The 23795-nt window shown below is 47.2% G+C and overlaps 1 protein-coding gene and 1 long non-coding RNA gene across 3 annotated transcripts in view; one reads left to right on the forward strand and one right to left on the reverse strand.

The window, feature by feature from the left end:
- LOC123816638 overlaps positions 1-4939 on the forward strand; it is a 45772-nt gene extending 40833 nt beyond the window's left edge. The window contains exons 3-5 of the mRNA XM_045835653.1: positions 193-317; positions 2783-2929; positions 4709-4939. Of these exons, the coding sequence (XP_045691609.1) occupies positions 193-317; positions 2783-2929; positions 4709-4939 (503 nt within the window). The remainder of the gene's footprint in view (positions 1-192; positions 318-2782; positions 2930-4708) is intronic.
- Positions 4940-10789: 5850 nt separating this feature from the next.
- LOC123817561 lies at positions 10790-23487 on the reverse strand. Of its 2 annotated transcripts, XR_006785453.1 has the most exons (7): positions 23368-23487; positions 23194-23279; positions 19823-19911; positions 19084-19166; positions 16981-17130; positions 11977-12076; positions 10790-11043 (listed from the first exon to the last, which is right to left on the reverse strand). It is a non-coding gene; the product is annotated as an uncharacterized LOC123817561 (long non-coding RNA). The 2 variants fall into 2 exon arrangements; XR_006785454.1 differs by lacking the exons at positions 16981-17130; positions 19084-19166.
- Positions 23488-23795: the final 308 nt, after the last annotated feature.

Genomic DNA, 23795 nt, shown 5'->3' on the forward strand with positions numbered 1-23795 from the left:
TTCCGTTTATGTCCTAACAAGAGTTTCCATTCTTGGCCCTGGGTTGAGGGTCTGCTTCCTTCTGCACGAGCCTCTTCCTTGTTATGCTGGGGTCAAACCTGGAGAAATCCACCCTGGCCCAGCCAGAAAGAAGCGAGCCCTGTGCATGGGATTCCACAATGTGGCCTTTCTCTCCCTGTCTCCTCTGAACAGATTGGAGGCTACCAACCCCCCTGGGACCTGTTTATCCACCACCAGTCTCAAGTGTGAGCACCAAAGCTGGGGGACGAAGCTGGGAACTGTCTCCTCCCATTGCAAAGAGCTCCCGGATACACAACGTAAGTCTTCCAAGGGCCCCCTTTTCCCCTTATCCTTTGCAGGCTGAGAAGTGAGACTCTGTCCCATTCAGGGGTCAGCTGAGCAAATGAGGTGCTGTGGCTGCAAAGACTCAAGGAGCAGGAGTAGATGCTTTCTCTTTACCCTTGACCTCCTCCCACTCCCATAGCCCCCGCCTCCAGGTGAGACCCGTGCAGAGAGAGGAATAGCCCCAAACACAGGTCGTACATAAGGCTTGTGACTCTCATCAGCCCTTCCCAAAAGAAAAATATCCTCAAAATCGGGCAGTTTTCTGATGCTCCAAACAGTCCTTTCCTGCCCACGTCCCCCTCAACGACTGCTTCATCTCCACTGTGTGAGGTGTGAGTCTTCACCCCACCTCTCCCTCCAGTTAATAGGTTCATGTTGTTTTGTGGGAAAGAGACATTTTTGGAATGTTTGGTGGTAATCTAATCTTTCCCCCCTACTCTCTTAAAACCCAGAAGTGGCCTTCAAAACAATTCCCCACTCGTGTGACAACCCTCTGTTGAGCACTTTGTACAGGACACGTCATCCATCTAAGATAGGTAAAACACAGACCCTGCGTTCCAGGACCCTAGGGTGTACTGGGGACATAACTGGGTGGAGAGACACCTTCAGCAAGTCAAGTGGGGGAAACAGACCCTAGGGGTAAATGGTTTGGAAACCCGGAGGAGGGGCTAACTTTGGGGGCCAGACAGGCCTCTGTCGGAGGTGACCCTTCCTTGGGAGCCAAATCCGAGTGCTGGAAGACGAGCAGAAAGGCAGGAGGGGACAGAAGGGGGACAGGGTCCAGGTAGAAAAGGAAGCACTTGCAAATTTGGCTCCCCTATTAAAAATGTGATGGTGATGGTGATGACAGTGACGATGACCTTTCTGAAGACAGGCAGCATGACAAGTCAGGGAAAATATGACTAAAAGCTCCAGAAGAATCCAGGGAAGGAGGATTCCCTCACCTTCCACCGCAGATCCAGCTCTGCTCCTGGTCAGCTCTGGCCCAATCTGGGGGATCGGGCTGGCCTGGCCCCAGTGAGGTCCACTGGTATCCATCTGCCTTCAAGGTGGACTCGGGGAGCCGCCTTCCGAGGGTCAGAGTTGCCACCCTGAAGCTACATGTGTGAGTTTAAACTGGATGCAAGAGAAGGTGACACAGGCCTCGGGAAAGTCCTCTCACCTTGCTGGGTCTCACTTTTTCCATCTGGGATGTGGGATACTGACCTGTAAAATCCCTAGTGACCTCCGATTTCGGTCAGCTCCTCTGTCCCCGCCTGCCTCCAGAGCTGCTACCGTGGTGCCCGTCTGGCACCCTTACAGTCAACACTGGAAGAAATAACACACATTCATTTCCTGCCGCGTGGGAGGCAGGAAATGGCCCAACCCCCTAATTGGGATGAGGTTCCTGCGGGGTGTCCAGCCGCCCACTCCTCAGCACACTCTCACTTCCCAGGTGTCTCAGCCAGAAAGGCAGGCACACTCGGCCATCAGCAGCTGGAATCCATCCTTCGCCACCACCTTGCCAAACATAACCCTGTCTCGGGGTGGAGGATGGGGGTTGGGAGGAAGGGTAAAAGAATCAATTTGGAGAGAGAGGCAGCATTTGCTGAGCCCCCCCTCATGCAACAGGAAGCCGAGCATGTCTGGGGTGGGCCCTGTGGTGTAGAATCCAGGCTGGCCATCACTCTCCCTCTGGCCAGACACCGACAGAGCAAGAAGAGGTAGCAGCTCTGGAGAAGAAACTGATACACAGGCAGAAGGCGGGGCTTTGTTGTCTGCGCAAAGAGGCGAGGCCAGAAGAGAGGAAGCAGGGGAGGGTGGGATGCCCGGGAACTGGGAAACACAGCTAAGAGTAAGCATCAGAGCAGCTGTGGGCACCCAGCAGGAGGTGCCTTCCATGGCAAGTGAGGAGGGTGCTGTGCAAGGAGGCTCTGCCTCGGGGAGTCCACCAGGCACCCTATGTCAGTGTCTCTCCTTAGTGAAAAGCCAGCGGGGCTGCTCCTCTGTCTCTAATAGAAGTGAGATTAGAATCACAAGAGAGGTCCCTCCATGGCACAATCACACATCGGATCCTGCTTTCTGCAAGGATGGCCTTCAACTGACGCCATTCTTGATGGCATGCCAGGTTCGATGGATCATGCCATTCCAAGGCTGGAAAGGCCCTTCATCACTAATCCACCTTAGAGGTGGGTAGTGGGTCGAGGTCCTTGAGGGCGTGGCACAGTCACAGCTAGAACTCGGTGGCCTGACCCTCAATCTCCTGTGCAGCCCCAGCAGCTCGTGGCAGGCATGGCCCTTTGCTCTGCCTCCCAAGGCCACAGGAAATTCAGAAAGGCAAATGGAGTCCCCATAGTGAACGAGAGGCACGCAGATGAGCTGCCTGTTTTAAACAGTTCACCCTGTCTTGTGTGAGCTGGGGGGCCCCGCAGGCACACGTGGCCGTCTGTCCCCACAGGGCCCTTTCTGGAACTTCCTGGACATGAAAGCGGAGAAGAGACTGACCTGCCGGAAGGAGCGTCGCAGTCGCTATGGAGACATCAATGTGCACAGACGATATCAGCTGGGGCAGGTCTTCACCCCTTTCCAGGCCCTCGCCACCACGGTGAGCAAGCTTTTCTTCTGAAAAGGGTTTCACAGGTCCTTGGCTGAGATCGGTGACAAGTCAGTTCTGGCCACACAAACGCTGCCCAACCAACCACCCCAAACTCAGCGGCTTACAATCACAAGCATCCGTGTTTCTCACTGGCTAGTCTGCAGAGAAATAGCCTCGGTCCCCTTTCGTTTACGGTAGGCTCCTAGGGAGGAGGGAATAGAGAATTGAGAACAGTAATCTCATTGGCCACGAGAAACTGACTGTGGCCTACCTGAAGGTTGGGCACTCAAGGTTTAGGGAAGATCTGCAGACAGAGGGTCACCATTGTGGTGTTCAGAAACGCCCACTCCAAGGGGAGGAAAACATCCGGGAGAAAGAGAGGATTTTTAAAGATGGTTCTGGTTCCCATTCCTTCATCTCACCTCTTACCTTCTGGGCCCACATCAATTCAAGGGGGACTGAGTATTCCCAAATGCATTTCCTCGAAACTGTTACTGTTATGTCTTCGTGATATGTTCTGACTATACAGTCTCATGATTCTACAGACTGGGCGCCCATAGGAATCACTGGGGAATCCTGACTCCAATGTAGGGTCCCAGTTCCAAGGGTCTTGGACGAGGCCTTGGAATTTTCTTTCTAACCTATTCTCTCTCCACCACCTTCATGCATTGTGGCTCAGCCTTTGCCTCCCCAACCCTATTCACATCCTCAGCACCCCTAAGTCTGAAGGGGGTCGGTCGTTCGGGCCACCTGTAGCCCATTCACAGCTCCAGGGCGCACCTTTCACTCACCCGCAGTTCTCATCCTCTCCTGAACTTCAGAACCTCCTGGCTCATTAGCCATGGGAATGCCCAGGCTTCACCCCCACGCCAAAGATGTCAGAGGTTTTGGGGGTGGGTCCCAAGCACCAGCAGGTTTTAAAGCTCTCCTGATAAGATGACTAACCCACACAGTTTTCCCAACACTGACTTTCATGCTTTCCTGGAATTTCCCAATTTTAGCACTAAAAGTCCTGAGTCCCAGGAAACCCCCCAGTTCTGGTTTTAAAACTGGAAGCCTCGAGTCTTTGGAATTTGTGCAAACCAGATGGTTGGTCATCCTATGCACATGTGATTTTCATGCATAGCCAGGTTTAGAACGGCTGCTCTCTGAACTTTCTGGAAACTAGCCCCAATCTATCCATTCACTGGCCAACATTCCTTAGGCATATGCACAGCCCAGAACTGAGAACTCCAAAGGAACGGAAATCTCAGGAATGGAATGGAAATCTCCATCCTATCCTCCCAACGAGCTTCTAGTCTATTAGGGAAACCAAGATAGGAGCCAAACCATGCTGCAAACACAAATACGATGAAACATTAATCAGAACGGCTTCATCAGTTGGCAGGCCCAGAAGGAGCTGAGTGCTATCCAAATCTGAGCTGCTTTCTGCCGTATCCCACCCCCCAAGGTCTTGCGGATGAACAAAGTCTGCAGTTCAGAACACCCTCTGAACTCTCGGTGCCACTTGGGAAGAGCAGATCTGCCATGTACGGGGAGCAATCACACCCATGTACTGAGTTTTTACTACGTGCCAGGCATAGTGCTAAAGACTTCCCCAATCCTGATCCTCGTGGCCTCACCTTATTAACCTCATTTTATCAGTGAGGAAGCAAAAGATGAGACTTGTTAAGTAACTTGCCCAAGATTATCATCAGTCAGCGGTGGAGTCAGGATGAACCTGTTGTGCTGGAACAGATGCTCCCGAGCCCCACGTGTTATTTCATTGCCTATTTCTCTGCCTCCTAGGAGATGCAAAGGCTGGTATGTCCCCGAGTCCTGCCCATGATTCCGCACATGCGCAAAATGGGCATTTTGTGCACCAACGAAAGGAACCTCCAAGATTTATCTTTGTCTTCCACAGAGCTGGGCTTAGGAAAAGATGACAACAACCATGAGAAAGAGAAATCAGCACGTCTTATTAAAACGCCTTTATTTCCTCCAATAGATAAAGCAACAAAGTATAATAACATGAAATAATAAAAATTATGAAACTATGTTCTGACCCTTTGCTGCCAGACTTTGCATTGAATTGCTTAAATCCCATGGACTTGAGAATGCTGAAACATTCTCAAACCTGACTTAACATTTGGATAAGTTAAGGAATTCCACCAACATGCCTCTATGTGAACATTTTGGGGAGGGTGAAACAATTAGAAGATGTACTACCCAAGTAGAACTGAATCTTCACTAACTATACTTTTCTCAACAGTCTAAAAAGATGGGGATGGGTTGGTTATAGTTGAATAAATCAAAGACACTGCTTTTTCTATCCTTCTGGTCTACCATCCCCAGAGTGTTGGATGCTAGCCCAGGGACTAGTTCCTCATGGTCACAAAATGGTTGCCACTGCACCAAATACCACATTGTCACATGAGCACACTAAATACTAGAAGGCTGAAGTTTCTACTCACACTACACACACACTCCAGAAAGAGAACCTCTCCCAAGAACCACTCATCAGATCTCTCAGCAATTATCCTTGGCCAGGATGGTGTGCTTTACCCATAGCATAACCCCAAATGAAGCTGGGAAAGTCAATATTGGGTATTTACTGGGAGGCAAGTTCTACCATCAGAAAAGGAAAGTAGGACAATGGCTGGTGGAAAGTAATATCTGCCAGCAAAAGAAGTCAAGAACTCACTCAGTTCCCTTCCTAGAAGGACCTGTGGCAGCCGGCTGCCTGATACCATCCCTGTCACTATTCTCCCTGCCCACAGGCAGATTTGCCTTCTGGATTAAGAAACCATCCTGCACATCTTCTGCATCACCTGGCAGTTTGTGGATAAACTCCTGTATTTCTTTCTTTCTTTTTATTCTAACCATGAGCCTCTCCTTCTCACCTGCTTCTACTCTCGGGTGCAGGGAGAGGGGTCACACAGAAGGGCAGGCTGCATAGGGGTGCCAGGGAGGGCACCCATCAGTGCCACTTCACCTCGACATGTTTTCTTTTAAACAAGGAATAGCCCCCCCACCCCCCACCCCCAGACCCAAGCAGAGATCAAGCTCCGGACAATCACAGTGCAAGGCGATGAAAGCTGGAGACTCACAGAGATTTCTGACACGTAGGCCACATGCCGGGGCATTGAAGAATAACTGTAGATGTAACCCACCACTGGCAATAAACCTGATTTACACACATCTTGGCAGGAGTCCATTAATGCACAAAGCAAGATCTGCATAGACAAAGCTTTTCTTCTGCCCTAGGACTTGAGCCAGGCAAGACTCACAGGTGAGAAATAATAGCAATCACAGCAGCCCCCACACCCTGGGCAGCTACTCTGTTCCAGGCCCTGTGTTAAAGGCTTTTGTGGATTTGCCTCATTAATCTACACTATGGTTCCCCTGTCCTAATCCACTATTATTGCAGATGAGGAAACTGAAGTTTCAAGAGCCAATACCAGTGCCGTCTGTCTCGAGCCTGCACCCTCTCTCCGGCAGGCACTTGACCGGACGGCTCTGCATCCCAGATGGGCTTTCCCAGGCCTGCCCTGTGCCCAACAGCCTGACAAGCCACAACTATGAGTGTATTCCACCCTGTTCAGAACCACCAAACACATTCCTACCCCATTCCACCCTACGGTTTATTCATCCTTTGCCGTCTTCTTAGCTCTCCTGATAAAACCACCCATGCGTGTATGACTGATGCTAACAGACTCATTTGTCACTACTTGTCAAAGTGAGAACATCGACCTCCTGGCAGCCGAGCAGGGTAGGCAGGTTCAGTGGCAAGAACCCTGCAAGGGAGAGGCTGGAGCCTGGGGGTGGGCAGGGTCCATGGGAAACAGGTTAGAAGCAATGCAGGGCACGGGTGGAAGGCTTCTGGTATGGTGAGAAGCTCAGGGCTGGCTCGAGTTCTGCCACTTATGACCGTGGGACGTCGGGGAAGGTGCTGGGGGATGTTGAGGAGCCCGGCCCCTGGTGAAAGCTTCTGTGGGACTTTTCAGGCCTGACCACATGCAGTCCCTCCCCTGTCTCGCGCAGGTCTCATGGGAAAGCTGCGCTCCCCACACCGGGCCTGGTGACCACCACACACTGCACACTCTGAGGGGAGGTCAAGTCAAGGACTCAGGCCCCTCTGGCCAGCAGTGACAGTTGCATAGTTGTGCTCCTAGCTCAGACACCTTGCTTCCTAGGTGTCCTGGTCTGAGACCTAGGTGTCTCTGCTGATGCGTCCTTATAGGGAGGGCATGAGAGAGAACCTTGAAGACATTTGTCCCCAGCCTGACTTGGTACCCAACACTTCCACTCCCAGCTTTTTCCCCTCTCCTCTCCTTCAACTTCAAGATCCATAGAACTGCCAGTGCCTTTGGATAGGGGCTCCGCTCCACAGTGAGACCACGCCCACACTGAGCCTCCTGACCCTCGGGGTAGCACGGGGAAAAATGCAACAGGGGAGTCAGCATTTTCTCCAGTTTTAGACCCATGCTTATACCATGGCAGTAAGAGAGCAAAGCCTGGATTCTTCCAGCTTGGACTCGTTGCTGGAATCGGCCGCTTGGACACCTGACAGTCGAGCTTGCTCCAGCTCACTGAGCTCCTGCCCCAAGTGCCCTTTGGTCCTTCCCATGGGAGAAAGCATTGTGGCGAGCCTCTCACAACAAGGTCATGTCTGCAACATAATGAGTAGCTGTCACTGTTTTTCCCTTACCTTTCCCTGAGACTTGAACAATGCTTTCAAGAAACAAAAAGCAGGGCCCGGGTGTCAGGAGCGGGAGACAGTGAAGGGGGAAGAGAGGTGCCGGAGGAGGGTAGAAGGCACCAGCCCCTGGCGATGGGGTGGGGCGACCTCAGAAGCCACGGCAAAGACTTCAATGTCACCCCAAGGGCACTGGGAACCCACTGAAGGGTTTTGAGTCCCGGAGAGCCACGCCGTTTTGTCTATCCAAAGGACAACCCTGGTTGCCATATGGAAAGAGCAGCAGAGTGTCAGAGATAAGAGACCAGTCCAGGGACTAATGCTCTGGTCCAGGCAAGAGATCTGACGCTCTGGCCAAGGCAGAAGAGAGGGAAGGGTGGCAATGGGTCTGAGACACAGTTTGGGGGACACCGGCAGCACTTATATCTGAGGGGACGTCACAGCCTTGGGAGCAAAAGGTTTCCAAAATAGCTTCTCGATTTCTGGCTTGAGCAACTGGGCAGATGGTGGTGCCGTTTGCTAGAATAAGATGGCTTGTCTTGGCTGGACTGGAGACCTACGGACCACCCTCTGCATGCAAAACAACTCCAAGGCCCATGACACAGACCTAGCAACACACGACTGGAACTGGGCTCACATCAAAATTGCACATAGCCTGTACTTTGATTATTTTCTTAATATCAGGTATTTTCAAACAAGGCTTGTGCTTTATACAAGGTCTGGGTCTCAGATCATCCATACCCTTAAGAAGCAAAACAAAACAAACAAAAACTTCCAGTTTTGTTTTGCTTTGTTCTTATTTCTTGCTGACTAGAACTAAATGCTGCCATATGCTCAGAGAATGTCCAACGTTTGCATGTTTTTTTTAATTTAGTTTTATCTGGTGGAGGCACCGAGCCTTCAACTAAGTAACCCTGTAATCTGCACGTTGTGAATAACCATGTAATTGAGCAATTGCCGTAATCGCTGAGGGCTGCTGTGTGGACAGAGAGCTCTGGGGTTTTTTTCCAATTTTTTTTGACTGCCAGGAAAGGGAGCACTCGAGCTGGGTCTCGGGCCCCAGGGTCCTTCCCCCAGGAGGAATGAAGGGGGGACGAGGGCCTCAGTAAGCCAAGTGAAGCTTGCACCTGGCTCGGAAGCATTTCCCAGAATGATCTTCTGGGGGTTTTTTTGTTTTGTTTTGTTTTGTTTTGTTTTGTTGAAAATCTTGGGACTAGCTCAGTCTGCGCAGAGTCTCCTTGAGTGCTGAGCATGGTCCTGTTAGAACTTTGTGCCGTGCTGATTGCTGTTTACAGAGCATCTCCTGCGCCTTGGCACACAGCCCAACAGACTGATATGGCAACACTGCAGACGGGTATTACATTCCTGCATTTTTCAGATGTGCAAGCAGGCTATTGGGTAACCCGTGAAAGGTCAGGCCGTTAGTAAATGATGCTGGTAGAACTTGAAACTCAAGCCTATCTAACGTTCAGGAAGGTCAATCTCCCCATTCTACCCTAAAGTTGCTGGTCTGAGAGTCAAGGGCAGAGATGTCCTGTGGCCCTGAAACAACACCGTTTGTAACTGCATTGCTCTCCCCCTGAGCTCTAGACTTGCCTGGGGGTCTCTGAGTGCAATGTGTCCCAAACCCACAACTTCACATTTCCTCTGATGTCTTAACTCGCCACCCCCACCCCACCTGCCCCGTCTCATGTAATGAAGCTGCCATTTCCAAGCTGTTGGAACTGGAAATCTTAGGATCAGTCTTCACATCTCTCTCTCTCCTCCCTTCTGTGAGTGAGGGTGTGCATGTGTGTGTGGCCCACCTGTTGCTCCTACCTCTAAGCATCTTTCATGTTAATTACATCTCTCCTCTCCATCCTCCTCCACTGTCTTAGCTTTAGCCTTCACCTACATTTATAATAGCCCCACAACCGGTCTCCTCATCAGAAAGATTTTTCCTAAGCACAAACATGATTATGCCTCTCCACACTTTGAATGGCTCCCCCGTTGCCCCTACAAAAGAAAAGCTCAAATTCTTAGCTTGCTTCCTCTGGAACAGCCTCCTCTCCTGACTCTCCCAGGCCCGTCTTCAAATTCCACACCCTCACACCCACGCCCCTGCACTCACACCAGCTTCTCTTCATCATTGGCTGTCCTAGATTATTACACTCTTACCTTTGCCCATGATATTCTCTCTGCTGCGACTGTCCTTCCTCTCCTTAGCTCCTGGGGAATTCCCGCATACTCCCAGGAATCACCTGGAAAGGCACCTTCTCCGTGAAGCTGCCCCCCAGCTCACAGGCAGAATTAGTGCCTTCTATTTTGCTCCACTGTTATAATGTTTATCACAATGAATGGTGGTTGTCTGTTGTCTGTCTTGAGGGCCCTGCTTTCCTAAAGAGCAGTAATTATATATTATTCACCACTGTAGTCCCCCAAGCCCAGTTCGATGTCTGGTACTTAATGGCTACTCATTAAATGTCTGGCAAAGAAGTGGATGAACGGAAAAAAAAAAAAAAACATGGCAGCCAGGCTTTGGAAAATCAAGTGTGGTTTTGCACTAATGTGACAGATGTTACTGGAAAGGCGAAGGAGAGCATGAGGTGATTCTGAGGTGAGTGTGCTTGTGACCAAGGGCGAACAGGATGTTTGAAAGTTCCAAGAACTAAAAAGGAATGCCGGCAGACTGCCCTGCAATTGGCAGGCCCTCCCTGGGGCAGCACGGTGCGCTCTGGGTAATTGAGGCAGGCTCGCCCACCTTGTAAATCACAGTCTGAGACGGCCACGGGCACGTTGTAGCAGGCTTGCAGGGACATGGAGGAGGGCTTTGCTTGGGGTCCTCTCTCCCTCGCCAGGCTGGGCAAACCATTTCCCAGGTCTCATTCTCTTTTAACAGCAATCTATTGCACATCTACTGCATACCTGGCTTTTTGCTCTATGCTCTCCTGACATTTTAAGTATTAGATGTTGTCCCTCCACTCAGGAGGCTACAGTCACACTAGAAAAGCTGATATATACATATGGAATTATTAGATGTCACAGGACCATATAAGATCACTGTTAGAGTTGATGAAATTAGCTAGGAGTAAAGAGGCACCTCAAGGATGGATGGATGGGTGGACAGATGGATATGGGTGGATGTGGATAGATGGATAGATGGTTATGGGTGTATATAGGTGAACAGACAGACAACTAAGTATTCTCTGAACTTGTAATTGTTTTAAACTAATCAGACATATGAAAAAGTTATCATGCTTCAAGGTGTCAACCTTCCAACACTTCATGTAGCGCAATGATTTAGCCCAATTTAAAACACTCAATATTACTTTAAGGAATGATACTAATGAGTGAGAGGTGAGAATTTCTGGAAGGCTGCAGGTACTGGTGTTGGCCCTTCAATGACACCTTCCTTGACTGCAGAAAATGTTGGTTCTGACAGGAAGAGCCAGCAACTCCTCACCACCTAGGAATGAAAATAAGAGGCAGACAGGAAACCACGTTTATTTTTTGCCACAAGTCAGCCAAACTCCCACACCTCTGCCATGCATTTCCTCTGCTGGGGATTATGAAGTACAGCGGGGAAATGACGCTTCCCTCCTCCTTTTCTCCCATGAAGCTGTCTCATCGTCACCCCGCTGGGTATAGACTATGGGAAAGGCTACAGGAGCACAGCTAGGGACAAGTGCAGAAACAGTGGTCCGTCCTCCACCTGAGACTCCCCAAGAGGGTCCTTGTGAAACTCCCCGCTGCAGGAAGCCGTGTAGCTGGGCAGCAATGACCGTGCTGGAAGGGACGCAGCTGCAGATGATGAAAAGCCCTAGCAGAACATGACTGAGTCACAGGGCAGACCAAGCTGCTGCTGAAATTGTTCTGTAATGAAATGACTTGGAAGGAAACAATAGAGCCCTTGACACCAGGGGATGTGCAAACGTTTCCAAACCTCGCTCACGGACTCATAACGTGCTCCTCCCGAAGACTGTTTTGCCCATGAGTCCTGGGGTGAGTTTTCTTCAACCCACAGAGTCTCCGCAAGAGAAGTGGAAACGGGAGTACCTGTTCTAATTTAGACCGTTCTTTTAACTTTATTTCAATTACTATTATCATGCCCAGTCTACCCTAACGATGCACCTCGGTGGCCACAATGTCTCCGAGGTGCAGGTCCTTAATAAGGATCTTGGTCCAAGAGGTGTAATTTGACAAGCCTGGCATTCACCGACTCAGCTGGGCCTTGTCCCCACTTGCCCTCGCTTCTCTCGCCCCCTCAGGAAGCACTGTGCTGGGTTCTTCTCAGTTTTCTCGTGGCCCGACCAAGCCCTTCTGCTTGGACCTGCCTGTCTGGTCCTCACGTAACAACACCATCATAACCGAATACTAATGGGGAAACAGCCTTACTTACATTCACATGGGTGAAATACTATCATAAGGTTGTCCAACTGAGAACAAATTTGCTTTAAAATGTAGTTGCTCTCCATCTCACATCCACTAGGAGGGATACTCTTTTTTTAAAAAAAAAAGAGAGAGAGAGAAAAGAAAAGAAAAGAACAAATATTAGCAAAAATGCAGAGAAACTTCAACCTTTGTGAATTCCAGCCTTGGTGGGAACGTAAGATGGTGCAGCCACCTTGGAAAGTAGTAAGGCATTTCCTTACAAAACTAAAAATAGAGTTACTGTCCGATCAAGCAATTCCACTTCTGGGTGTGTATCCAGTGAATTGAAAGCAGAGTCTGAAAGAGATACTTAGGTGTGTACAGAGCAGTGTTATTCGCGACAGCTAAAGTGGAGACGCAACCCGCGTGTCCGCCAGGATGGACAGACGAGAGAATGCAGCTCACAGACACCATGGAATATTATTCAGACTTCAAAAGGAAGGAAGTTCTGACATAGGCTTTATTAACCTGGATGAAATTGTGCTAAGTGGAATAAACTGGTTATGAGAGAACAAACGTGGCAGAGTCCACGTCCGTGAGACCCCCTGGAGCAGAAAGACAAACGGTAAGACAGAAACCAGAAAGACAAAAGTAAATGGAGGTGGCGGGGGCTGGGCAGAGGAAGCGGGGAGTTAGTGTGCAGTGGGCACAGAGTTCCTGTGTCACAGGATGAAGTTCTTGAGACGGGTGCTGGTGACAGTCACACAACAATGTAAGTGTACGTAATGCTACCAAACCGTACACTTAGAAATGGTCCCTATGGGGAATTTTATGGTATGTGTATTTTACCACAATAAAAAATTTTAACGTGGTTGCCCTGAGTTTCTGCACATATAGAAGAAACTAGATCATCCTGACCTTCTCCTGAGTGCAAAGGAGCTGAAAACTCTTCTAGAAGTTTCAGAGAAGCAAACTGCCATTGTGTTCAATGTAGGAAGGACTTGACTTGAAACTACGCTGTTTCCCTGAGGAGACAGGGGTGAGCGGGGCCTGTGTCCTCGGGGATGGTCACCGTGGGTCAGTCACGTTCCCTCTGCAGGGCCTCAGTTTGTCCTCATGCACAGTGAGAAGGCGGCTTGCAATGAATCTCCTTTAAGGTCCCCTCTGGGTCTAGAATTCATTCTTTTATTTTTTTAAGTATATATTATTGATAATGCTATTACAGTTGTCCCATTTTTCCTCTCCTTTAGTCCCCTGTGCCCTGTACCTCCCCTTCCACCATTATTCCCCACCTTAGTTCATGTCCATGGGTTGAACATGTAAGTTCTTTGGCTTCCCCATTTCCCATATTATTCTTAACCTCCCCCTGTCTATTTTGTACCTACCATTTATGCCTCTTATTTCCTGTACCTTTCCCCCCATTCTCCTCCTCACCCCTCCCCACTGATAACCCTCCATGTGATCTCCATTTCTGTGATTCTGTTCCTGTTCTAGCTGTTTGTTTAGAACATTTTTGGAATTCATTCTTTTAAAAGTTAGTCTGGGATCACCAGACTCTGGAAATACCTTCAAGGCTTGGAAGGTGCTCAGATTTCCAGAGCCAGCATGCCACGTGTGAAGAGGTCGACTGACCCGCCACAGACGCGGGAGCAGAGAAGGGCCAGCGTATGCGTCATTTATCACATAATCACGCTATCACCCAGCTGCTTCGTCTCCAGCCTGGACCCACTCTCACGTCTTACTTCTCTGGGCATCTTGCTGAGATGGAGAATTTAGCCTCTGGAAAGTGATCAGTCACAGCCTTCAGGAAGGTTGGCCAGCTGGTGTTTGTTTGCTTTATTTTGTTCTGTTTCTGTCTATCAAACTTATTTACACTGCCCCTACCTCCTTCTGTTCTGGGCTGGCCAGTCTCTTTTTAATTCTTACCTTCCCCCGGTCCCGACATTGCCAACACCACTTACTCCGAAGTGTGTCACAGATCAGTACGTTGTAAAGACTGAATAAGAAATAGAGCAGTTTGGTCCTGACTGGTGTAGCTCATTTGGTCGGGTGTCGTCCCACAAAGCAGAAGGTCACAGATTGATTTCCAGTTAGGGCACAAGCCGGGGCTATGGGTTTGGTCCCTGGTCGAGGTATATATGAGACACAACTGATTGAGGTTGCTCTCCCTCCCTTCCCCTCACTCTAAAAATAAATAAATAAACATTTTTTAAAAAGAAATAGAACAGTTTGCCTTGGAGTAAGGGGAAGTCAATATGAAATCAGTTTAGTAACATTTAAAATCGAAAGTGGGGAAGGGTGAGAGGAACATATACTCTTCCTTCATTTATCCACCTCCCTTTCTTACCACTACCCCTTCCAGAGGTTGAAATACTGAGATAAATATTCGGTGAGTCAAGACAATGTTCAGCCCCAAACAAAATCTCCCCCCGTGGGTGCTGTGCTGCTTGCCTTTTGGTCCCCTAGATGCTGACCTCGCATCTCAGACTAAAGGAAATGCTGAAGGAAAGACAATGACAGGCTGGGCTTGAATCTTTAGCTACTGTTTCCTTAGGCCGGATGAGTCTGTCCTTAATTCTACTGTCTTACTAATCGGTAGGTCACTGCTGTTATGAACTCCCTGGCATTTGGGCCTGGTCTGGTCTTGATTTAAGAGAAGGAAATAAGGCACAAATCCTTATGGGCAGAGATAATTGCAATGGGACATGTTTTTCCCAACCAAAGTCTTTCCCTCCTGGCCACTGCATTCCAGGGGCCTGCATCTCGCCAGTCTCTGCATGGTGTCTCCCCAGAGTGGGCATCCGAGTCCTTGTTCTCTTGGACCCAAATGTTTGAATTACTCTTCTTCCACCTTCTCCTAGGTATTTCCTGAGGCTTAAAAGAAGTTTTCCTTCAGAACAACAAATTGAAGTTGTCCAGATAAAGGACTTTGTGCTTGTGAATCTGAAGTCTAATTTTTCAATGTATAAATTGATGAATGAATTGGTCTATTATTTCTACATGAGCTTAATGTTGTGAGCTGGCCTAGGAGTCATGCGCACCTTGTGAGTTCTTTTTGTAGATAATGGTAGCTACTAAAAAAAAAATGTTTAGAAGCGGGAAGTTTTAGCTATTCTCTCCTAACCTTCCTGGCAGTTTATAAAGAAAGAAAATCTCAGACCAAATTCTCCCTGTTACATGAACATTTGTTCAACGAACATTAATTGATAAACTGACACAAACACTGCATACAATTGGTTCTGTAGATAAGAATGAATTCCCAGTTCTCTGTCTTTTGGGAGCTATGAACACCACCTCTATTGGAAAGGCTTAGTCAAGAAAAACAGCAACATTCCAGAAGCAGGATTCAGTTACTCCCAGTCTGATTCTGGAAACCAGATATGTCACAGGCTGAACACAAGATCACTCACTGACCCAGCCTCAGAGGCCCACTTGAAGAGTACAGGCTATACCCTGCAAGCTTTTCATTCCCTGGTCATGAAGGTAAGAGGTGTCTGTCTCCAAAACATTTCAGCCAAACACAAAACCTGAATACCTTCATCTCTCCAATGAGAGCTCATTTCTAACAGTTGCTATGCTAGATAAAACACTATTGCCTTCACCAATAAGAGTAATTCCCATTTCCCTGTTATCTAGCCATTTCTGCTGTTTTCAGCCACCCAGCCTGTAGGAGCTCATTGCGGAGGCCCTGGAAAACTAATACAACATGGAAGAGGAGACATTCAGTGGTTGGCTCCATGGACCTGGAGCTTCGAAGACTGAGCTGGACCAATGTTTGGACTGCACGTTTACAACAAACAGACAGTAACCAAAGGGCTAGGATGAAGTCACCTGGGAAAGGGTTGCAGAGTGAGGAAAGAGCATGGGACGGAGCTGTAGGGAGGAGCAATCTTCCTGGTCAGAGGAAGAGGGGCCTGCACAGGACAAGGAGCTTGGCGAGTAAAGAAAGGAGAACAAATGACCTTACACTTGTTAGACTAGCTCCAGGAAGGCGTCGACTTTGGGAAACTTGCCAGGTGGCAGTGAGAAATGCAATGGGGATGAAGGTGGGAAACTGATGAAATCACAGCAGGGTTGGGATGGGGGAGCTCAAGGAAGCTCGTTCTATGGAAAACAAAGGAAAAGAGTAAGATCAGGGCTTGGGTGTGATGTGGGGAGAACCACAGATAATGGAGAATTCAGGGTGTACAGGTGTGTAGTGGCAGGTACGACGGAAGTGACATACTGGGAAGCAGAGCACGAGGTTGACAACCAGATGTCATGGTGCCATTCTCTCAGGATGTGTGGGATCCTGCCAAGGTCCACAGTACAGAGTCATGAGGAGCAAATCAGAGCAAGCCCAGGGCATCCATAATAGTCATTTTTTTTCAAATGCAGAACTTAAACTTAAGGGTGTGAATGATGCCCTAGAATTATAACTATTTAGGGGCTGGCCTGGAAAGACCCCTAACTCTGACAGGCCCTCTCTTTTTTTCAAAATGAAATTCCTTTGAATTGCTGGAGTGTAATTCACTGGAGTCATTTGTAGTAAAAAACCCTTTTACAGATTTGGGAGTTTTGCTTTATTCTATTACAGCCTATAAAATACTAATAAACACAGATTTTATAGTCTCTTAGCTAATTTAGAAAGAGATAGAAAAACTCTACTGCAAACAATCCTCATTGAATTTTGATGATGTCCCTAAAACTTTCCCTCTGGTACCCAAAAGTAATTATACTCCACTGGGGCAAAGAATAGTTTGTTTTCTAATTATAGAACAGATGTTTAACAGAAGCAATTACCCCAATGCCATCCATAAAAAATAATCTAAAAAATATGCTTTGATTTAGGAAACAGCTGTGTGACTCTGCCAGCAGCAAACCCTTATTAGAAGAAAAAAATGAGTCCTCATTTATATGGACCAAATGTGTTTCAGAGACATTTTTCCTGGTTCCTCAGAATCCTGAGATCCCAGGGATCGAGAGCAAGCCCCTGTCGTTGCTCGCTCTGTGGAAGCAGGTGTGGGGTGGAGAGGGAGATAACGCACTTCACCTTGGCAGACAGGGGAATTTCAGGAGCACACCTCTGCTGCATCTCGGACCTGGATACGTCTCCCGTAATGTCTGCCCTGTAGAGGTACTGGTGACTTCCAATAGACAGTTGCTCGGTCATTCACTTAATACTCAGGTTTGAGGAGCACACCTACAAAGTCAGGTATAGTATCACTGCCCTGCTCAAAAACTTTGCAGTTACCCTCCTACTGCCTCCCAAACTAAGCATCAGTGCTTTGTCTGGGAATGGGAGACTTTCTGCGGATGCTCCTAAATCCTTCCCAGCCTCAGTGTCCTCTGCTCGGTGCTCCCACCGAGCTACACCACTCGCCGCTTCACCAGCCCACTCAGCCTTCCTGCCCCTCGTCCTCCCCAGCTCAGATGGGCCTTTCCAGCCAGAGGCTGTCCCGTTTCATGCAAGGAATGTGATTCTTCAATTCCTACATCTTAGGACCAATTGTCCTGTAGCAACATGTAGAAGAAAGTTTGGCAGATATGCTCTCCAAACACAGAAAGCTACAAGCAATTTCGTTCTTACAGGTGTGTAGTCATCGGTTTTATTTTTAATTTTCCCCACTACTGTGTCCAGTGAGAGAGCTGTTTGTGAACCTAAGCTGTACCCACAGCAAAGTGCTGCTCTGCGTTCTGTTTCTCTCAACACAAGCACTCGTGGTTTACAGGGAGCAGTCTTGTAAGCTGCATTTCCTGCATATCGCAGCCTGCGGAGCATTTCACTGCACCTGGCTTCATGCCAGCGATGGATTTTTCTAAGACACATTTTTCTTTGTATTGAGCTTAGCACCGGCAGATAATAAAAAGTTTAGATAATATTGTTACGTAACAGAGAAGCATTTAAAATTATCAATAACCGTAAACATTAAAATAATAGCACAATAATGGCCACCATCAGTTATAGAATTTTCAATATCCACAACCAACAGATTGGTTTGGGGAAAAATAACAATAACAATATGGAATAGTGAACATTTTGTTTTACCAGCAAAAGAGGCATCGACATTTACCAATAATTTAAATGCTGTTTACTATCCATTCAGTCCACCAACTGATAAATTAATTCTACAAGAATTTGTGTTTTTAATTTGGGGAATAAGAATAATTTCAAATTTGGAAGCACAGAGGAGAGGAGCCTGAGCCTGGGGCAGTTAATGAGACTTTATTCATATCTCAATACACCCTATTTTCTAATTTCAGACAGGACCCCACGCTTTCGAGGACACAAATGGGGTTGTGTGATGAAGAGACCCGGAGGTGGGAGAGGGCTGCATGAGCCAGAGTCGCCCAGAGAAGCGGGACCAGGAGCAGATACAGGTCAGGACGCTCATTGCAGGGAATCGGCTGACACGACTGTGGGGCCTGGCGAGGCAAGTCCCAACCCTGTGACGGGCAACCGCCGTGTTGAGCTCCTGTGCTTCCGTGTGGAGCCCCTGTGCTTTGTTCTTTGTCCTAGCCAAATAAGGTAACTAGATCTAAATTCCGCATTTGGGCTTCTGTAACCTTGCTTCGACACCTAGGCAGGAAGCCCGGGGCTATTTAGACCCTGAGAGTTCAAAGTTCGGGGCTCAGAATTTGGGTTTCTCCTCTGAGCCCGAGAGCCTAATAAAGGATCGTGCTCCGCCATCTCTCCCGCGTGTGAGTTATTTTCCGCAACAACCCCACAGGGCAGCCAGTCGGCAAGGGCAGGCTGGTCATCTGCGCAAGGGTGGAGGCTGCTATCCACAGACCGGATTTCTTTTTAATCCTCAACCAGAGGGTACATTTACTGATGTGTGTATGTGTGTGTGTGTGTGTGTGTGTATGAGAGAGAGAGAGAGCGAGAGAGAGACATCCATCAGTTGTTTCCCCTATATGCCTCGACTGGGGATCAACCTGAAACTTAGGTGTGTGCCCTGACCAGGGATCAAACCCACAACATTTTGGTGTACAGGACAATGCTGAGCCACCTGGCCAGGGCCAGGGTTCCTTTTCATGGGAGTCTCAGTTCTGCTCTTAAACCCGTTAGATGATTGAATCGGGCATTATTTACTGGATTGTTTAGGATAAACTTCCTGTCTTTAAATTGACCATGGGCATTAATTACACTTACAAAATTCTTCCACAGCAGCTGCCGGGTTCGTGTTTCACTGCAAAAGCTAACTGGACACGTCAAAGTGTTCTGGATGGGGCAGTCTAAAAAGTTTGAACAAAAACTTGAGACAGCGATGCCAAGCAGAAAGAAAAACAAGTATATAGTCCCTGCTACTGGAAAGATTATGGCCTGCTTAAATTACTACAGGGAGGCCAACAGGCCTGGGCTAACCAAGGAGGAAGAAAAGACAAAATTCAGTGGGAGGTACCCAACTATGTGGGCCTTTTGGATCTTAGAAAAATAAGTGGCTTGTATTCTAATGCAAATAGGTAGTCATTAAAGTCTTAAGCAGCAGAGCAACATAAAGCTAAATACTTTTAAAAGAGAGAAGCATTTTCTGTGTAGGGAGACCCATTTGAAGGGAATCCAGGTGATAGTGGATTGCGCTATAACACAGATGCGGGGGCTGGAAAGCCAGGAAAGTGCGTAGCTCCGGGAAATATTCTGGAGGTGTGCCAAGACAGGCATTGCTACCTAACTGCAGGCAGACCTCGGAGATACTGCGGACTGCGTTCCCGGCCACCGCAGTTACGTGAGTAGCACCGTAAGGCAAGTGCTGCAATAAAGCGAACCACACAAATGTTTTGGTTTTCAGGACATATGCTTCCTCAGTTCTGCAGTCTATAAAGTGTGCCATCGCACTGTGTCTAAAAGAACAATGTACACACATTAATGAAACAACACTTCATTACTTAACTGTGTTAACCATCCTCTGGGCCTTCAGGGAGTCGTCATCTTTTTGGCGCCGATAAACTTGCTCAGTGACGGTTGCCACAAACCTTCAACCTGTAAAAAAAAAAAAAGCAATATTTGCAAAGGGCAACAACGCAAAGTGTGATAAAAGTGAGGCACGCCGGTATGAGTATTCATTCTTTCCTTTCACAGACCAACAGAGTCTTAGTTTTGCCAGAGGTAGACTTATGCCCAACTGTGATGCTCATATCCCCAGCTACCCTGCTGCTGGAGCTGACCGCTGATGTGGAAGGGGAAGTGGCTGGGCAGGGGTTCCAGGAGAGCCCTTTTTAAGGACAGACTGGACTGTCTTGACTCTCTACCTTTTGCCCTTCCACTGTCTTCCTGCCTACACCAGGAACACAGTTTTAGGTGTAGCAGCTGTCTCTCAACCAGGAAGATGAACACTCACGTGTGTGCATTTGTGTGTCTGTCTATACTGAGACAGGGTACCTTTTGCATATGTGTTGGCTTTGAGAAATAGAATCCTTTATATATGAACTAGTTGTTCAGTCCGGACTTCAATTATAAGAAGTAAAAGTTCTTGAAATCTCTTCTCTTGACAGACAGAGTACCCATTTGTCTCTCTCTGTTTTTTTTTGGGGGGGGTTGTTTCTTTTTTTTTAGCAAGACCCATTAGGCCTTGATATAGAAATGGCAGGCTCATATATTATGATTCCAACCATCATGCTCATAACTCCTTTATGCATTTGCATCTCTAAGGAAGCAGATCAGAATAAACAAACTCCTGGCATTCTCCCAAATTGTAGTCTCTGGCATCTAGCTCTCAATAATTTCCAGAAGAGATGGTAGGAAGAAGCAATGGTTCATTCTGGGTCAGCTTCCACGGCAACTGACTGATGTTAGCATTGAAATCTTCCTTCTGATAATGTCTTTAGAAAAGAGAGAAGTTGGGGGAGAGGTTAATGAGTAATCCCCATTTATTCTGAAAGGACGCAAGACCCTCAACAGATATTTATGATCTAGTGTTTTTGGATTTTCCTTATTTTATTTTACTTTATTTTACTTTATTTTGTTTTGTTTTGTTTTGTTTTGTTTTGTTTTACTGGCTAGTTTTAGGAAGATACCTCCAGCTTGTTTCATTGAAGTCAATGTCCAAGTGGCCTTTGGAGTAAACCGACTCAAGAGCTCCTTTGTAGCATCTCTTATTGTGAAACTAGACACAGCAGCCCCAGAGAATCATTGGCTGCCCAGATGTTTTGTTCTCACAGCTCTGGTTGCCCAGCTCTCATCTTATTTACAAGTCAGAGACTAGCCTGCAGGGAGAGCAAAGGCCTGGTTTTTTGAGAGTGCTGATTCTAAGGTTAACCCTCAAACCAACAAATCAGAAAGTTTAGGGGTGGGACCTGAGACCCTGTATGTGACTCCGATGACCTGTGACTTCTTCCCACTCTTAAGAGTCCAGGAGATGGAGATGTCTCCTGGAAGCAAACAAGAACAAGCCCTAGAGCACAACGGAAAGGCAACGTGTCCTGAAACTGGCTGAGTTCAGTGCTCCACATGCAACCTAATGCTGTTGGGGAGTGTGCAAAAGAAAGGCTACCAGACTTGCCTCCATTTGTTGAGGAAATCCAGTCTATTCACATGGTGAAATGTTCCAGGGATAACACAGAATAATGTGCAACAGAAGAAAGAAAATCAGCCTCAAGGGTGGAAGGTATGAGGGGCAAAAGAATAATCCGAGTCTGGAGGAACTGTTCCTTGCAGGAAAATTAGTTTAATTTCCATATTGGGAAACTGCACATCTAGATAAGTAATATTGATATGGTGACCATTATAGATTAGAATTAATTCTTTTCAGCCCAAATACAGAGGAATAAATATGTGGGCATATGGTATATGATGGCGCAGTTTCAAGGTGGAGGGGAAAAGAAGCAATATTCAACAGTTGTGATGAGTCTTCCTATTTTGAAAAAAGAGTTAGATCTCTCCCTCATGCCATATACAAAACAAATTCCAGAGGGGTTAAACATCAAAAGATGAACCATGAAGCAACAAAAGCATTAGAAGAATGTAGGAAAATACTTTCCTAGTTTTAAGGCTAAGCAAGCCTTCCTCAGCACGGCATACCACGGAGAGGGCATAAACGAAAAGCTCTGACAGCTGTGACAACACAGAAGTGGAAAGTCTGTGCCACAAAGACACCGCAACAGAGTTCAAAACAAACCGTAACAGCCTGAGAGAAAATATTTTCAGCAAGTGTAATAGATTAAAAATAATATCCAGAATGTAGAGTGACTGCAAGTCAATGTGAAATGGGCAAACACCTCAATAGAAAACAAACAAATGAAACCAGGTGAAGGGTAAGACCAGACTCCAAGGGGAAAAAAAAATACAAATCATGAGCATATATGAAAATATGCTAAACCTCATTTAAACTCTAAAAAGATAATAGATATTACAGCAAATATTTAGCAAATATGGATAAAACCCACTATTTGCCAGAAGGCAAAATCAGACACTCTTATACACTGCTGATATGATTGCCACCCAATAAACACTAGGTAATCAATTAACTAATTAATGTCCATACCCTTGGAATCAGAAATTCCACATCTAAGATGCTATCTTCCGAAAATACCAGTACCAGTACTGCAAGGATAGGAATAAGAAAATGTTCACTTCAGAATTGTTTTAATGGCAAAAAAAAAAAATTAGAAACATCTTAAAGTAGAATTCTTGGTTAAGGGCAGGAAGCTTTTTAAGTTCTCTTTCTCTCTGGCCTATTTCACCACTTCCCCCTGACCCTGTACATTTTCTACATAGGATTTAGGGTGAAAGCAACTAAACAACCTCATAACTATTCATTTAACAATATCGTAGCTGTGCCACTGCTCTGAGAGCTCTCTGGGCGCAGAGCCCATGCCCAGCCTGTGCCTGACAGTGCTTATGAAGTGAACCAACCTTCCCAAGCCTCCATCAAACACCAAGTTCACGGGAGTAAATATCTCCAGCTAGACAGGAGAGTGTGAGGTCCCTAAAATGACCTCACACTCTAAGGAAAACGACGTTAAGCTAGGAATTAGATGACTTAAGTTAAAGTGCACCCACAATTCACATCACCTTGAACAAGTCATTTAACCTCCCTGATCTCCAATTAACACGTTTGCAAAATGAGACTAATAACGCCTGCCCTTCTGAAGGACTGCCGTGAGGATTAATGGCATCACCTAAGAGGTCGCTCATTAGCTCATATGCGCCTGGAGTATTTCAGGACTGAGTATTTTATTCAATAGAATGAAAATTGAAAGGTACTTGTGACAGCTAATAGCTTCCTTCAGGAAACAGTTTCTTCAGGTTCTTAGAAACACTTACTTTACTTATCCCTGCCATAGACACATCAGCAGAGCCAAGAGTAACCGGAACAGTGAACTCATCCTGAGCCGGCAGGAAACAGGGCTCTGTTTCAGAAAAGAAAACAAATGCTTGTTTTGTTTCAGTCTGTGACATGGTGCTGGGTTTTTAACACAAATCTAATCTTCAGTTCACCTCCTGAGGACGTGTGGTGGACCCTGGTCAGAGTGTAGGTTCAGTATCCCGAGACCCTGCCCTCGTGCCCTCTAGCCAGAGCTGTGGACCTCCGGAAGCCATCTGTGTGCCGTGACGCCACTCCCTGGACACAGCTGATTGGTCTAGAAAGTGGCAGTTTGCCTAAGCTGATCTAATCAGAGTGTCTCTTCTAGGAACCTGGAAAAGGTCAGCCACTCTATTGACTGATGCTATAAACTTTAACCCTGAAATGGTACAACGACCTTCCTCTTTACGGTCATTAAAAATAGTATTTTGTCTTCCATCGACTCCTATCCAAACTCACAGGATAGAATTTAACAGTAGAGGTGAAACTCAAATCAAAACTCGTTACCAATTTCTGACTTTGGTTCCTCTCCCTCTCTCCCTTCCTCCCTCCTTGTCCCTGG

Source organism: Phyllostomus hastatus, unplaced genomic scaffold (genome assembly GCF_019186645.2).
Source record: "Phyllostomus hastatus isolate PE091 unplaced genomic scaffold, TTU_PhHast_1.1 phas_contig_210, whole genome shotgun sequence".
In the NCBI taxonomy this organism is placed as follows: domain Eukaryota; kingdom Metazoa; phylum Chordata; class Mammalia; order Chiroptera; family Phyllostomidae; genus Phyllostomus; species Phyllostomus hastatus.